This window comes from Condylura cristata, unplaced genomic scaffold (assembly GCF_000260355.1).
Source record: "Condylura cristata isolate star-nosed mole 26May11 unplaced genomic scaffold, ConCri1.0 scaffold00031, whole genome shotgun sequence".
NCBI classification, from domain to species: Eukaryota; Metazoa; Chordata; class Mammalia; order Eulipotyphla; family Talpidae; genus Condylura; species Condylura cristata.
This window is the reverse complement of record NW_004567132.1, coordinates 12,892,419-12,910,334: the sequence shown is the minus strand read 5'-3', so window position 1 is coordinate 12,910,334 and position 17,916 is coordinate 12,892,419. Positions and strand designations below refer to the sequence as shown.

Sequence of the window (17,916 nt, the reverse complement as noted above, 5' to 3'; positions counted from 1 at the left end):
AGAAATCCCCATGTGCATGAATGCAGGAATGGCTGGGCTGAGCAAGCACCACACAAGGCTTAGATGCCGATCACAGGGCATCGGGTGACAGCAGGTGTGTGAGCAGGTGATGTCCCCTAGGCAATGCAGACAGCCAGAGTGCTGCGCAGGGGGCAGCAGAAAATGTCAACGCATCTCTCAGTCACATAATCCAAGACAACAACACAGCCCATAGCCAAGACTATATGGGTTGAATAGCAGCTAAGTAGAGAAACACCTCATCTCCATCTGATAAGCATGAAAAAATGTAGAGTGTTAGGGAACAGGGATGGCTAATGAAACAGTGCTGCTTTTGCAGAGACATGCAGCTGGTCAGAACAGCTGTGGCTAGGCCACTTGAGCCTGGTTGCTCTGGTCAGGTTGCCTCATTTTTTGCAGCACCCACTGGGCAGATCATAGACCAAGGACTGCCTTACTGTCCCAACTCCTGTATCTATAGGTGGGCTCCTGACTTCAACTGAGTGAGGTAGATACCCTTTCTCAGGTGTTCTCTCAGTGAAGGCTGAGCTTCAGTGGTATCCAAGGGACAGAACAGGAAAACTGGGACTAGCACTGTGGAATTTGGGGGTACAGTACCAGTTGTGAGGATGAGAGGGTTCCTAACTGGACAAAAACAGGCAAACATGCAGAGAAAACAACATAAGAAATTACATGGCCCCAGAGGACCTGGCGGATAAGCTCAATGCTAATGGTTCTTATCCCTTGATCTCTTGGCTGTTCTGCCCTTGGGTTCTTTGAGGAGCTACTGCTCCTACCCAGTAAATCCCTCTTGGTTGCTTAACATCATTGAAGGTAATTTTTATTTCTTGTAACAAAATAATCCTGGAACTGCATCAATGAAGATTATATAGCAACATGGGGAAACCCTTAAGCTATAAAAGAAAAAGAATTTGATTGTATATGTCCTAGGTCTGTTGCTCTGGCAGAAAAGCATGACTATGTGAACACTGGCTGCAAGGAAAATATAAAAACGACCTCTGGTAGTTTTAGGGGGTGATGTTTTCCTGTATATGTTCAAATTTCCACAAAACTCTTATGCTGCTCATAATTTTTTAAAGAAAACAGTCACTTAAATAAATTTGAGCTGCTAAAGCCCCTCTAAATGATTTCCAAAAGAACAGGCAGCCCAGTTGATAAATAATTCTTACTCAGCCATCCAGGAGCTTACACCAATATGTGTGTTCTTATCAAGTTGAAGTTCAATGGTCAAGTGAGTTGCACCCATGTCAGTTCTTTCATATTTTTATGCAAGGGAAAGTACACACTGTGTTCACCTGGTGTCCATTTCAGTGTTTCTTCACTTAAGCTTTTGGCAAGTGGGCTCCCCTTCTGTGTGGACATAGCACCAAGATCCCCAAACTAGACTGCTCAAATACTTGAGCCATGTAACAACCCAGAAAAATGCTACACCCTCACTGTCAGTCTGTAGATACAAGCCTGGCCCTCTCCCTCATCTCACCACCTCTCTTCTGAAAAGCAGCTTTAATTTTTTGGATGGATCAGCCTCACATAGCTTTCAGCACAGCTCTTGTTATCAACATCTCCCATCTTCCACCCCACTTTCCCCAAACTTCTGGAACCAGGAGCGCTCACAGTGCTGCACCATGTTTGTGCCATGGGACTGGGGGCAACTGGACCAACCCATTCATTTTACAGATGAGAACCTGAGCCCCTGAAAGTTTTGCTTCAGGACAACACACACATTTACCAAAGAGATGAAAGGGCCTGTAGCCCTTTCGGATAATGCAAAGTGGGCTCTGAGAGAGGATCCAGGGAGGGGAGCTGGAGGCTTGGCAGTAGGTAAGCTCTCAGAATTGTCCTCTGGTCTCCTCTGGCCACTGTCTCCAGCTACTCCTCCCATCTCCCTTCCCCCAGAAGTCTGCCTGGGAAGTCTGCAGGGTTCCTTACCTCCAGAGGGTATGCCAGCGACTCTCCTGAGGAATTTAACCCACTCTTCCATCTCTGACTGGGAACCAGCCATGAGGATATAGGGGTCTTGTCCCATACGATTCTGCTCCCCTGAGGCTGGAGAGAAAAGTAACACAAATCAAGGTCTCTGAATAGTAAAAGAGCCAAAGCAAGGGTAACTGAACCTAAATTGCTTCTATGAGGCGATGAAACGACCAGTCAAACAACTAAAAATTCCTATCTGGGGCTGAATATCGACACCTTCTCTGTGTTTATGCTGAAGCCCTAACTATGGAGACAAATAATTGAATACTATGGTTTATAAACAGGGATGACTTGGATGAGAGCGATTTCTGTGGAAGACAGAAACTATTTTCTACCAAAAAGGAAGAGGAACTTCAAAGGATAGTATCAGTGTTAAAGTCAGGATGAACCTATAGAAGTCTAAAGACTTAAGTCAGTCACTCCAATCAGGGATACTTTCCCAAGCCTCCTCCCCACCTTGTTCATCTGTGGGAGTGGTGAGAGAAGCAGCCTCTCAGGTGGGAGGGACCATGAACATGTGTATGTGCCTTTCTCAGGAAACTGATGCTTCTTGCACAAGTTATTGCAAATGGCAGATAGGTTCTCAATATATGCTTGATGGACATGCTTGATGGACAAAATGTTATTAACATTTTTGCTTTAAACATAAGATTACAGGTGAACATATGTAGTGTCTCATAGGTTGGTGTTTTCAGATGGACAAAATGGTGGAGTAAATGACAAAGAGGAAAAGGAAAGGGGGTCGGAGATCAAGAGAAAGAATGAGAGAAAGTGACAGAAAAAGAGAAAAAGAGAGGGAGAAAAAGAAAATCAAACATAAGTCTTAGGAAGAACAAGAAAATGAAGTAACATTTTTCAACTAAAGGATATTATTAAATTTCAAAGTGTCTTTGTAGACATTGCCCCATTCTCACAATGTCAGGACATCAATCGTTTTTGCCCAAACATATTTTAATTTCAAGACAACAAAAGACTTTCAATTTCCCTTTGAGTCTGGTCTCTTGAAGCTATCTTCATATCACTGAGCCTCAACTTTTTGCCCTTTGGGATAACCTGATTCTGAATCCATCTTATATTGGATGATTGGATCATCAGTTGTTCTGACCAGAAGGGACAGTCTGTGAAGCCTTGACCATTCACAGACATCCTGAGAGCTGTGTGTTTCCACAAGGAAAATAGTTAAGTACAAAGTGCTTAGGAGAGAATAAAAAAATTTGGTAAGAATTTAGGTATCCCTTTGAAATAAAACAGGGATCTAAGACCATTTCCAGATAATAATGATAACTCTACGGACAATGGAACTGAAACCCAGACATGAGAGGAACCTGCCCAATGGAAGTCAAAAAATGATTAACAAGCTCAGGGTGAGACCTCAGTCTCCTTTCTCCCAGCAGAGCTCCCACTAGCCCATATTGCTTCAAATTTGACTGCCAAATGTATCAAATGGCCTTTCCCACCATGCCTTTTTAGTTCACTGTATTCTCTGATAGACTTTTCGCTTGTCTCATGAACAATGTGACAGTTGTCTCATGAAAGATGTTCTTGTCACCTTCTTGTGAGACCTTTCTTAGCATCTCATCCTCTGACCCCAAATTGACCAGACAGTCCCTATTCTAAGTGCCTTAAATCCTATCTTTACCTCTATGACAGCACTAGCCAAATCAGACTGAAAATCGTTTACTTTTCATTAAAATTGAGGTAATCACTTACTATGTCTGAAATTAAAGGCCTGATCTTTCTTCACAAAACTTGCACCATGCACAAAAGTCAGCAAAATTATCCTTCTTTTTTAGGAAAAAATCGTGGCATCAACTTTGACTTCTCTTTTGCACATACAATCCATTAGCAGATGTACTCTAATGCCTTCAAAATGTGTCCAGAAATTGGTTTATTTCTCACCCATTTTGTTACCATCTTTGACCTGGATTTTTACAACAGCTTCCTCACTGGTCTCCCTGCTCTTTTTAATTTTCAACAACAAAAAAAAGTTTTAAAATGTTAGACCATTTTAAAGCATAAGTTAAGCTTCTCATCCTGCCACTATAAAAACTGAACTTCTTAAAAGTAAAATCTTTTACTTTTTGTGAAATCTATGCTCACACCTGCCCATTCCCCTCCTCTTTTCTCCTGCACCATTCCACTCTAACCACATTGGCCTACTTCATGTCACCTGAGTGTGTGAAATAGCCTGCCAGACTCTATACTGACTGGAATGTGATTCCACCATACATACACTTGGTTCATCTTCTGACCCCAAATTGACCAGACAGTCCCTATTCTAAGTGCCTTAAATCCTCATATCATTGCTCAAAGGTCACATTTTAGAAATGCCCACTCTGCCGGCTCTACCTAAAATGGCAAATCTCCACCATCCTCACTCAGCCAGCAGGTCTTCTTTCTTTGCCTCAATGTTTTCCATAGCAATTATCTCACCATAAAGACTACACTATACTCATATATGTTGTTTGTTGTCAGTCTCCCTCAGTCATACTGTAAGCTGCATGCATGCTGTTGTGTTTTTTCTGGATTCCAAATTCTTAGAATAGTGCCCTAGTTCATGGCAGGCTCTCAGAAGATTTACTGTATGACTGAATGACAATATTTCATAAGGTTGTATGATAATAACTGCAGCATATTCAACAGAAAGAATAAAGCCCCCATCCACTGTGACTCTCTCTGAGTAGAAGAACAGATAGTCACCCTGCCAAAGATAAGCAGGAAGAAGGAAGTTTGCCCTAAGACCTGCTCAAACTAAAGGCAAACACAAACTAATTATAATGAAAGCTTCTGTGGCCTTTATGAAACTAAAACTGGTGATCACAGAGAGAGGGCCCTGATTAGAAAGGACACGTTTTATGCCATCTTTGTACAAAAATTATCTTGCACAGAGCATGACAAAAAGAGGAACTGAAAATTCTTTACATCAGAACAAAAAGGGTTGTCTCATTTTGGTTGGTGAAGCATTAAGAGATGAAAGTGTCTTTAGGAAAATAGTTCCTTACTTGATTATTGCCTGAGAATATTTCTTTATGAGGTATTATGTGTGTGTGCGTGTAAAAACTTTTCCAAGATTTCCTCCAGCAGTCCCTGCAAGTGTGAGTGATATAAGCAGACAAATCTTCTTCCTACCCTAGCCCAACAATCTTTGAAGGAACTGGACTTCTGGTGCAAAGGCCACAGTGAATTTGACACTGCAGTTTTCAGCTGGGTTAGATGGCAAATTCAGATTCTCAAAAAAAAAAAAAAAAAGAAGAAAAAAGAAAAGAAAAAAGAAAGAAGGAAAGGAAAAGAAAATTCAGGTTCTCAGACATGTGTTAGCATGGATGGTTGTCTCCCATGATTTATGTTGCGAAAGGCATCTTGCGGGTGGAAGAAGACTTCCATGAAAGGAATAGGGCTTTCCCAGTGAGGAGAGACTGAAAAAATAAGTTCTTATATGAGGAGGAAGAGAGAGGGATGGACGTTTGGGTAAAAGAGCATGATTTAAAAAATTTTTTTTCTTTGTTGTCTATAAATAGTTACAGCGAGTTTTAGGACTGGTTTCTGCAGTATAATTTCCTCCAATTATCCCAAAAATACTAAATACTTATATGGTAATAACTATAGACCAGGCCTATGCCCAAAAAATCACATGCATTCCTTTACTTTCATCATCAGTATCCCCATTTTACAGATAAAGAAATGAAGGCAGGGAGAAATTAATTAGCCTGGTGACATCTGATAATGAGCTGAACTGAACAGATAGTGGTGGGGGGAGGCTGGCTCTGGACTAGGCACGTCTAACAATTTTGCTTTGTTGATGGCTCCATCAGCTTTCTTAAGCTGGAAGCTGCCGGGTGTGACTGGTAAGGAAGAGGTACTCAGGGAACTGTGGTCTCCCCTGCTGTGTCAGCAGCCTGGTTCCCCAGCCAGACATGTGGTTCTGGGGCTAGAAAAGGAGCAAGAGATGGGGAGAAGTAGTCTGGGAGAAGATTAGCAGAAACACAAATGTCCTGTCCTTGACAGGACTGTAACGCTTGATTGGGAAGAGCTACTCTCCAGTGTGCTAGTCACATGGGCAGTAGGTAAATGACAGCACCTAACAAGTGCCAAGGGAGTCGAAACTTTCATTTCTCTGAGGACATTCTGGACCCCCTGAGACTGTTGGCTGCTGACTGGTGTTGACCTACCGAAGTGACAATTTCAATCGGCTCAATTCTTGTTTTAGCTACTAAGTAAATGTCCCTCTCACCTTCTAGACTCAGCTAATTTTAGTGAGCAAGAATGATGTTCTTTTCAGATTAGAGCTTCAGTGCTTAGTGCAAAATCTGGTTCCAAGCAGGCCCTGTGAATGGCCTACGGACTTGGACTAAGTTTGCAAACCCACTAAGTTCACTTGATGCTAGTGAATCAACTAGTGTACTTTTGTTAAGCAAATGCAGAACTAGTATGCGCTTTCCCTGGGTTGGTTGTTTAGCTGACAGACTCACTAATTTCAAGTTTCCAGAAGTAAACTGGGAATGTAATCCACCTCTGTCTCTACCTTTTATCACCTACCTGGAATGATCTCGAAGACAAACTTCCCAGCTTCTTCTGGGTTTGTTGCAATCTCCTTGATTGTACATCCTGGCAGATACATGCACCCCTGGAAGATCAAAAGTCAGGTGTGTAAGATAAGTAGCAATCTTATCATCCATGAACTATAAATGAAATTAAGTTGGAGAACAGATAGGATGATGGGGGAGGGGAGGAATGGAAAGGAACATGGGAAGCTAGCATCTCAGCTGGGAATGGGGTCCTTCTACAGGGGCCTCTACTGGAGTAAAGAGCAGCTACCTGACAGCAAGCAACAGAGTAAAGGACATGGTACTTGACAGGGTGCCATCACAACACTTGCCTTTTCCACTTGTCCAATGGCCAGACAACTGGCCAAAACAGACACTTGATTTTTGTGACGGCAATGCTGAGCTGTGGATCATAGCACTGGCGGGACTGCCAGGGTGGCTGTTGAAGACTGAAGCACAGGTAGCCATTCAAGGGTTTGGGGTACTTAACAGGAGTAAGGAGTGGGGAGTACGTTCCAGCAGCCTGCTCCTTGGATACATACCTTGAATGTGTTGTTCATTTAGTTCTTTCAGCAATCCTCCAAACAACATATCATTATGTGTGTGTATAAGATGAGGAAACTGGGCATTAGAAGGGTTCTAGAATTTACCCAATGTCACAGTAAGTAGCAGAGTGGTAATTTACCTCAGAAGAGGGCTCAAAATTTGTCTCCTTAGCATCCCAGCCAAGGTAATGGGGACTGTTCAGTTTAATGTACCCCTGGGAGTGAAGAAGAGAAGGAGTATGGCTATACAGCAGGGGGAGAGGGTATTGTAGGATATCCGGCACTTACAAATAAGTAAGTTATCAGAAAAACAAGGCACTTCTGTCAAGCGTATGCTCGGTGCTTTGTCATGAATAGCACACATTCTTGTACAATATATCATTAGCTCTCCATGATAATTCTCTGTCAAGAACATACAAGATTTATCACTTTGCCAGTCTGAGCCACTGCATGAAAGTTATTCAGTTGTATTACTCGGTTTATGTCATGTTGGCTGTCAAAAGTAGCATGTCTGATTCTTAGTTGAATAAACATCTGTGTCTTAACTATAGAGCGAAATGTGGAAAAAAGGGTTGGCAACAGAGGGGTAATAAAGTAAAAGTGTCTTAAGGCTCAGTTCAGGAGCCTGAAAGCCTAACTGTTTCTTCATGGTCTAGAAATCAAAATGACTGGGACTCAGTAGGAAAGAAGAAGTAAAAGAGATCAATGAGGGAGAAGAAATAACAGAAAAGGAAGAAGGAGAGGAAGAGGGAAAAGAGGGGAAAATGAGAAGGCTGGTGAGGAGGGGGTGGGGGAGGGGGGGGGGAGGAGAATTAAACAGCCTTGTTAGTTATAGACAAGGAGGGATTTTGCTGATTAGGAAAACAAGGGAAGTGACACTAAAGACACACCTGCCTCTCCTAAGTGCCTCTAAAAACTATTATTTGATACCCTAAGTCATTTCTTCCAAAAATAGTAAAAATAAAATAAATATGTAAATATAATTTATATCTTTATTTACTGAGTAATTACCAGGTGCCAGGTTCTATGCTAAATTCCCTACATATGCTAACTTAAGAACTTTTTGAGGGGCAATCTGGACTTTTCCCAATTGGCTGGTGAAGAAGTAAGTCTTAGAGGAATGAATAAGCTAATCAAAGATTACAAAGCTAGTTAATAGGAAAGTTGTAACTTAAACCTCAGTCAATGGGATTCTAGAATTGCAAGAAAAACTTTCCCTACAATTTGCCCTTAGAGAAGAAATAACCATCAATGTTAAACTGATTCATACCAAGCCGTCAATGGCAAGCTGCAAACCCTTTCCAAATTTTGAGCCCAACCATGGTGAATGAACAGAGTGGGAGAGAAGAGTGAGAAGTACAAGAGATAGTGGGGCTGGTGTAGGGACACTAATGGGGAAAAAGGAATTGTCCTAGACAATGTAGGGCCAAGTTGCTCGTGGTCAAATTCACCATCTTTACAAGTTGATCAGGGTGGACTCTGTACAAAGATGGGAGGAACGAGCCTTGTTCTGGAGGCCAAGGCAGCAGGGAGTGATTGTGGTAGCAGTGTGCCAGAGCCAGCTTGTATTGGCTCAGGAGAATGAGCTCTGACAGTTTCAGGAATTTTGTGAATCAATTGTTAAACACAGGCATTACAGAAAACTTGGATTATATAAATTTACAGTGAAGCATTAAAAATAAATGTAATAATCCTCAAAGCTCATCACTTTCTAGTTATTTATTATCATTTATTATGAGTTCTGGTCTTCTGATTATTGATATCTAGTCTGTCTGTGTACTGGAAATACTATATAGCATTGTGCTCGGGCACTTCTCAGCTCTGACCCGTAGAGTCTCTTTGATAGCCAGCATATGGTGTGGGGCAGGGGAAGGAGTTACACCACAGAAATATGCAAATGTTACATTCACATCTGCTCCTCCACCAAAAATATTTGTGAGCACCACTGAAACACAACTGCCTGTGGTGACTTCCCAGAAGCAGGGAGACAAAGGCACAGCAAAGCTAAGAATCTCTAAAATCAGCACCAGAGCAGAGACTTAAGGACAATTTGCTGGAATTCTGTATTAGACAATCTCCCTGAGGCAAGATGGTTGGAATGAGTTATAGAAGTTAGGTCACAGACTTTCAGAGCATTGTGTTCATTTTTTTGTATCTAGAATGAGTAATGGATTTTATCAAATGCGCTTTTCAGCCATCTCTTTAGGGAGTGTGTGGCTTTTCTCATTTGACTTATTGATCTCAACCTATTGACTTAACATATTATATTAATAGACTTCCTAAAAATAATAGATTTCAGACCTTTCTGAAACCTCAGTGAAGAAAATGCACTGACCCCCTAGGTTCCCAGAAGTACATGCCACGGGGTCTGGGGTCTGGCATGATTTCTTTTCTCATCTCCTTTGGTGGATGTTAGGTCCAGTGCTCCCCATTGTAAACAGAATCATGTTTATTTTATTATTTCTTTTAGACAATCTCTTATATATCAATGTAAATGAGGCTGTTTTTCATATGATTGGTCCAAACTTATTGGGGTTTTTCTGTTTAGGGGAGGTGGGTTTTAAAAAGAGAATGTGTGTATTATTTTAAAAGCTATAACTAAGTTATATTTTAGTTGTAGAAAAATTGGGGGGGGGAAGAAAAATAAAAATTTATACTCAGCTATAACTACTGTTCACATGTCTGTATATTTTCATATCTTTCCCAGAAATACAATGTCATGTTTTTTCCTCCTCAACAATGGGATTAGTACATACATAATCCTGTTGTAAACTGTAATTTTTGGCTTTTGTTTTACAAAACAGTAAGACTCTGTACCCACTGTAGAGATATAGAAAAGACCTCTGATAAAACTTAGCCCCTACCTGGGTATGGCTTTCACATCTTTATTATAAATAGCATGGTGGTGAATTTATAAATTATTTTTATTTATTTCTTTATAATTAATTTGAGTACCTATGATAACTTTAATCATAAACTTATTAAATACCTAGAATTAGAAACACAAGAGTTGAAGAATCTGCAAAAGGCATATATTACTCTCCAGAAAGGCTGTGTGGATTCTGATTTCCACCAGCTTTCTATGAGAATTCCTGTTCCCTACTCCTTATCACACTCAAATCTAGAAAATTCTTGCCAATTTGATAATGAGACAGTGGCATCTCATTGGCTTACACAGTAAGTCTTTATTGCCGAGATTGAACTTTTTAATGAATGTTTATTGGCTAGGATATTTCTTGGAGAAGGTGTCAGTTGTGTCATTTGGCTGCCACTCTTCAGCTGAGCTGGTTGGAGTTAAATTGTAGATTTGAAAGAATGATTTAGTTATTAATAATGTTTGTTTATCATATGCCATGTAAAATTTTTCTGTTTATTTTTTGCCTTCTCACTTTCTTATGTTGTTTTTTTTAAGATAGACATATTTTTATTTATACCATTAAATTAGCCATTTCCTTATGCTGTCTTCATTGTTATGCTTAAAACTCCTGCCTCCAACAACAAAAAAAATAGCTCTTAGACCTTGAAAAATATTCTTAGAAGGGAAGGGAAGGAGGTGGGAGTAATGGGTGGAGTGGGTCAATTTGATAAGTGCAATGGCAGTGGAAATTTGGTGGTGGGGGAGTGAACACACATACATGGTACACTGTACTCAAATCATAGTTTTGTAAACAAATGGTAAATCTATAAAATATGATTTAAAATTTGGAGATTATGCAGAGAAACACATTTGCTTCTCAGTACTTTTATCAACTCACTTTTTACAATTTAAGTCTTTAATTCACCAGAATCATGAAAAATGTAAAACAACATGGAAACATACCTTCATTTTTTCCCCAAAATTTAACTCATATATTTAACTTTTATTTTATTTGTAGATATTTGCACTACCTAGGAATCTCAAAACAATGTTAAATGGTAGTGTGATAAGAACACTTTTCTCATAATAAGACAATTATGAATGTATGAAGTCTATAAAAAAAATTCTAGAATATCCGTACAATAGGTATGGTTACTGGTGTGCCATTTTAGAAGAATATTTAATAATAAGGGGCATTTATCATGATATACTGTTCATTTTTAAATCAAAGAATGTTATTATACTAATTTTTTAAATGTACAGGTAGGAGCAAAGCTAAAGCTATCATGCCAATGAGATCTTTTTTATTTTCCACTTTGTGCTTTTCTGTATCTTCCAAATTTCCTACTATGCATACATATACATTTTGTAGTCAAAATACATATATAACCATATAAAGTAAAAATATTTGATCTTTTTCAGAAACTTTATTCTTAAAAGTTAATTTTTTTTTTTTGTATCTAGAATGAGTATTAGATTTTATCAAATTCCCTTTTCAGCCATCTCTTTAGGGATTGTGTGGTTTTGCTCATTTGACTTATTGATCTCAACCTATTGATTTGACATATTATAATAATAGAATTCCTAAAATAAACATACTTGTCATCCTCGAAGCTTTGTCTAATTATCCAGGGCTAATTTAATTCTCACAGGACTATGAGCTTCCTTTTCCAGAATTAAGGGAGAAAAGCTAGGTACCTTCAATAACTTATTTTACACTTTATTAGCTAATGCTTTTATAAAACAATTTTTTGTTTGTTTGTTTTTACACATGCTTACTATATTCTGTGACAAATGCAAAACAAGTATTATTGTGCCGTTTTACAAAATAAGTAAGTGGGGTCCAGAAAAAATTTTAAATTATGTTGCCAAACAGTAGTCGAGGCAGGAAAAGAACACAACCTTGAACTCTCACAAACTTGCATGAAAGTAAAGCCCACCAAGGTTCCCTTTCCATTGTTAGGGAACATACGAGCATTATTGCCATTTCCCTTACTTTCTGCAGAAGGGAAGACTTTCTGAATCTGCTAGAAAAGTACCAGTCACCCTATCTTGGCCTTCTTGACTCTCATAGTGCCTGGGTTGTACATGAAGTGAAGGAAGTCTGGTTACCATGCTTGCATAGGACACTAGGTAAGAACCGGTCTGTTGTGGGTTCTTCAGTGACATTCACTCACAGCCCAGCCCTTAAGTGAAGGGTCTGGTTAACCAGGTGCTGCTGATCTGTCACAGGTCCCAGGCCCACCCCTAAAGAGAACTGTCTTTTTCCAAAATAACCTGTTTATTTCCTGCCATATCCTGCCAAACTACCCCCAATATTCTCACCCCTCATATGGGGATTTTTTCCTGGTTCTAGAAGGTTCCAAAGTCCGTTTTCTCAGATAAGTTCTTCTGCTCAAGCCTTCTTCTACCTGGTGGCCCTGAGACATCCACTTTACAAGTGGAGCCTGAGGGTCATTATTAACAACACCCCTGTTAGTCTCCCAAACACATAGGTCTTGAAGACTCAGTGAGGTGGGGAGAAAAAACTTCTGCCAAAGATTTAGGATGAAAGCCCTGTTAGCCCCATCTACTCCATCAGGAAATCCTGTTTATTCTACTCTCAAAGTATATTCCGAGTCTGAATCATTTTCCTCCAGCCCACAATTCCCACTGAGATTCTAAGCAGTATAACCTCTTACTTATATTACCTCCTTCCCTTGACCCTGAGTCTTTTTTGAATGTGCTTATCTTTTTACAACAAAAGTCAAAGAATGTTTCCCTTCTGCTGAGGGCCCACACTATCCTCCACACTGTCCTCAGTGTAAATAGCACTCTTGGTAGCCTACACTGCCCTTTGTAATCTGTGCCTGACAGAGCCGCCCACCATCCCACCTTTGATTGCCTGTGATTCTCTCATTCCTAGTTTTACCTCCACAGTGACCATCTTGTTATTTCCTAGCCATATCAGACATGATCCCCCCTGAGCCTTTGAACTGGCTGTTCCCTCTGCCCTGGCTCTTCCCTGGAGACCTGTCTGGCTCATTATCTTCCCTCCCTTGTCTTTACTCAAGTGACTCCCTCTCCAAAGAGGTCAATCTTTTAAAAATTGTAGCACTTCCCCATTCTTGAACACACTTAGCCTATTCTATGTTTTCCTCATAGAACTAGCTATTTTCTAACAAACTTTTTATTGTGCTTCTTTTCTGTCTTCCACCCTATCTTTTAAGTTTCACATGGCAGGTATTTTAATCTACTTTACTTTTTGGTTTATTTCAAATACCTGGACTGTATTTGGTCCATAATAGTCATTCAACAAATATTTATTGAGTAAACAAATACATGAAAGCCCAACAAAAACTTTCCTGAACCTGAGTACGTTCTCTCCGAACCCTCAGCATCACCACCATGTCCGGACGGCCATCAGCCTTGAATAACAACCTTATTTGGGGATTTCCACTTGGGCCAACTTATCTAGGGACTCTGTGGAGGAGGCTCACAATCATCTTTGTGCTCCATTGATGGATCAAGAAAAGAACAGAGCGACCTCTTCCTCTCAATGGATGAGTGTCCAACCCTCACGAGAAAGCCCCTGTGAATTTACACACCGCCTTCATGGATTCCTCACCTGCCTCCTGCTAGCCTGGAAGGAAGAGCCCAGATAAGGGGGACAAACAACCTGGTGGGTACCTGTGGCTTTGTGTCCTCTTCATCCTTGTAGTAGTAGAGCTTCTGTGCCTTCAGCACAAAGTACTTCTGCTGCCAGTTCTTCACGAAGGACCTCTGCTTCTTCAGCCAGCCCATCTTGATTGGCCTTTCCAGCGGGTTGGGTGTGGTAGATGGATGACAGGCTGCCATCTGTTCGCCAGTCATCACACTCCTCGACCGAGCTACAGAGAGGAACAGACAGGCAGACTGGCTGAGGGACATAAAGCAGTGTGCAAAGAATGGGCAGAAAGCAAGAGGAACCCCCAAAGGGGCTGAGAAGCAGATGGGGCCCCAGCCAGCGTCGGCACAGGGGTCCAGATCTATATCAGAGAAAACCCCAGCTGCCTGCAGAGGTGGCGCGGAGGTCTGCTCCCACCACGGACAGATGGAGCAGGGAGACCAGACACAAGTCAGCAGCGCAACGCACATGCACTCCCACCGCAGGTGTCGGCCCCTTAATTCTGAAAAGGAAGTGGCCGCAGCATCTGACAAAAGGTGCTTCCTTTTTCCTGCGTGGGAGTCAGTATCTGACAAGCAAGAGGAGAAAATAACGCCTTGCTCTGAGGGCTCAGGGTGAGCCCCACACTGCTGCAGCAGTGGCCGGAAGCTGCCGGGCATTCTTCCGCAGAGGAGAAGAAGGCGTGCTTGCACTGACCTCACAGTCAATAGAGTCCTTGCACTCAGGTCCCTGGAAACCCCTAGACCCTGCAGGAAGTTGGCACTTCCGGAATTTTCCTAGCCAGTGTGAGTGCCATTCTGGCCACTGCCCCCTGACCATGTTTACAGCGGATGCTCACTTTAGCTACCACCCTTTGGTCAGGCTGTCACACCCATGTTACCAACAGCGCACAAGCATTTGAAAGGAAAATGAATCCTCCTAACAGAAGGCTGAAGTCACATTTGAATCCAGACCCCTAAACTACTGTGTAGTTGGGTTTTGTCTGTCACATGAGCTCTGCCAATCTCTGGGAAAGTCCAGGTCTCCACATCTTGTCTCCCGGGCAATTCCCACTCAGGAAAACTTTGTCCTTCCTCATCTCCACATCTAGGCATCGAGTCATGTGCTGGGGGTCCCCCTGAGCCTACCCTTCCTTCTTACCTAGCAACATCAACAGCACCCTGAAAACCAGTGTGTCCGGGTGCAGTTACATACTCACCAGTCCCTGGTGTGTGTGTTCCTCTCCTCTTTGGGAAAAGTCTACTGGCACAATCTCTTTATTCAGCTTTTGCTGATTCCCAGAACATTCCAAATACAGCTGAACTAAGTCAATTCTACCTTTACTCTGCTGTACCTCATCCCATTAGAGACCATTCTTCACTTCCTGGCTCTTTCATAATGGGAACACACACAACTTCCCTGAGTCTCAGTTTCCTCATTTGTTAAACTAATAATAGCTCCTACTCTGTGAAAGTATTGTGGACATTAAACAAGTGAACATATATAAACTACTTAGCACAGTCCTTGGTCCAAGGTAAGCAAATGTAACTCATGATTTTCATCAACAGATGACTAGTTCCTATTGTAAGGGTGGAGGTCATCTCTGAGTTTCATCTACTCCCCTCTTTATTTCAAAACCTCACTTCATCAACAAGTTTTGCTCTTCCTTCATTCCTATCAATGGTACATTGAAACAACCTCTTTTCTCATTGCTTTTGAATCCTTTCTCTATCTCCTTTCAGGTCTGTAGTTTCCAACCTTTCTTTATGTATACTTTCAAATACCAGAATTTCATTGTCTTTAAGAGTCTTCCAAGAACTTAATTGTATCCAGGATTATTACTTTACCACTGGACCCTGGATTGTTGTCCAAAAAGGACTCTGCCCTAACAGGGCTCCCTTAACCTCATATGGAGCCTGTGTTCTCGTCAGATACCCCATATCCTCAATGGTTTCAAGAGTGATGCCACCCTTGGCACCAGCTCAAGAGAGGAAGAAAATAGGTGGATGTCCTGTGGTGGTTATGAGGACCAGACCAAACACCATCATCATTGTTAGGCCCATCCTGGGAGGTAGGAGAAACCAAAGGTCTCTAACAGCACTGGAAATGTGCTATAGGAGGAACAGGATCCAAAAAGGTGCTGGAGCTGATTGATGAGAACTCAGTCATTGTGATATGTTACCATCCTCACTTATGTGGTGTGATGCTGGGCCCTAGAACATGTTTTACAAGTCCTAGGGTGAACTTCCACACTGCTGGAATGAACCCCAAACACTGGAGACATGACAGCTGTGGCTCTCATGAGCCAGTGACTAAGCAGGGGGATTTTCGGGCCATATCAAGCCTTCTCCCACCTGTGCCCTCCACATTGCTCCTAGTCAGGCCTCAGGTGAGAAGATTCCAGTGTTGGGGAAGAAAGCTTCATTGGTCTGGAGTGTGGCTTACTTTTGCCTAACTTTCCTTGTGAATTCTTTTTCTTATGAACAGCCTCTCTTCTTTGTGGGTGTGGCATGTTCCAGGAAAAAGTAAACAAAGAAATCTGTTGCTATTAATGGAACTGTTTGTCATGATGAAAATAATAATCCTGATAAGCTTTGCGTGTATGCCAGTCATTGCACACTGGGGCATGCTCCCAGCCCTTGGAGAAGGAGCTCCGACCCAGATGAGGGTCGGAAAAGAGGCTACAGGCACACCAGGGAAGCAAAGGAAGGCAAGGACTTATACAGAATACCCTGCAGGAGTGGGAAATGAGGGCCTCAGAGGAGTCAGCAACTCCCCTTACTCTCACAGAAAGAGAAAGAACAAGCACCTAGCACTGTTCTGTGCACATTGTTCATGTGGCCACAGACAAATGAATCAAAACACATTAAATTCAGTGCATTGGTCATAACGGCCACATTTCAAGTGCCCAGAAGCCCCTCAGAAGAGGACATTTTCATTGTCACAGAAAGTTCTTCTGACCAGCATTTTCTGAAATCTGAGTATTATCATTACTAAGCATGAGGCAAATTAGGCCATAAAGAAGACACAGCATTTTATGAAATGGAGTAATCAAGCTGGAGGTTCTAGAAAAATAGCTTTGGTGAAGGAGAAGCCACAGGGGTCATTTCTTCTACCTTAGCAAATGGGTCCAGATTAAAATACAGACTAGTCATGTAACCGAATTTTAGTGTGCAGGTGAGGGAGGGTATTAGAAAGGAAAGAACAGAAATGGAAGAAGAGCCACATTCCCAGGGATGCCATTTCTGCCATAGAAGTTAGTGGCTTTTGCTTCAAGTGGGAGTGAGAAAAAATTAAAGGAAGTATGAACAGAGAAGTTAACTGGGGAAGCAGTATCACTTCCTTCCCTCATCTCCCCATCTTCTGACCCTGAGCCTCCAACATAACCAATCAAAAAAATCTCACAGTCTACTTTTGAGATATTTTATCTGCTTTCAGCTCTACCCCAGTTTAGATTCTATATTAGATAGCTCTGAATGTGTGGTGATGTGGTAGCAGTTCATGTCCACAAAGCTGGGAGAACTCTGGAAGGTGTTTTCTCACTATGTGAAGATGAGTATTATATTTCCTGAGAACTGTGTTTCAATGGATTGAGAAGGGAGGGCACAGAATTCACATTGCTTCACCTCAGACTTCTATCCTGGCCTGCAGATGCATCTATCCAGTTGTCTGCACTTTCGGGGTAGAGTCTAAGCTTAGCATGTTGCTGGTGTAAGGACTACCTTTGCCTTCCCCTCCCCACCTTGCGGGTTGCTGACAAACACACTGAGGAGCCTGCCTTACCTCCATGTCTCTGATGCACTAAGAGTGACATCCTCCCAGTAAACCAAACTTCCCATACGTAGAGTCTTCACAGACAAACTCCCTCTTTCTGACTCAGCCTTCCTCACTACCTCACTTGTTTTGAGGGCTTTTATCCATTCCTTGGATTTATAAAATCCTGACCTGTCTCCATCCTACCAGTCTCACCTCCATACCGCTGATTTTTTTATAAAACAAACCCCATCAGGTTACTCTCTTGCCTAGAAGTCTCCATTGTTTTCCCCAACATTTTCATCTGAAAAGATGAAGGCTCAACATCCTTTGTGGTTTTCCCACTGCATTTTCTTCTCTTCTTTCATACCTAGCCTGCACTTTACCCAGTAATGCCTCTGCTAAAATATTCTCCACACCCACCCCACCAAAACTTAGTTCAACCTCTGAGAAAGTTCTTGTGTATCCTTCAAAACTTACTTAAGGTCATATGTCCTGTGGGGCCTTCCAGGGAGACTTGTTTCCCTGGGGGCTCAGCCCCCTCTTAACTGAGAAACCATGCCTCCACTGGTTAAGAAGACAGGGACTCTGCCTTGGCGT

The 17,916-nt window shown here is 41.8% G+C and overlaps 1 protein-coding gene across 1 annotated transcript in view; it reads right to left on the bottom strand.

Moving 5' to 3' along the window:
• Positions 1-17,916, bottom strand: part of ARHGAP25 (Rho GTPase activating protein 25) — a 76,026-nt gene that overhangs the window by 28,666 nt on the left and 29,444 nt on the right. Inside the window, exons 2-4 of the mRNA XM_004691347.2 lie at positions 13,608-13,807; positions 6,529-6,616; positions 1,948-2,064 (exon numbers count right to left, since the gene is read on the bottom strand). Of these exons, the coding sequence (XP_004691404.1) occupies positions 1,948-2,064; positions 6,529-6,616; positions 13,608-13,807 (405 nt within the window). The remainder of the gene's footprint in view (positions 1-1,947; positions 2,065-6,528; positions 6,617-13,607; positions 13,808-17,916) is intronic.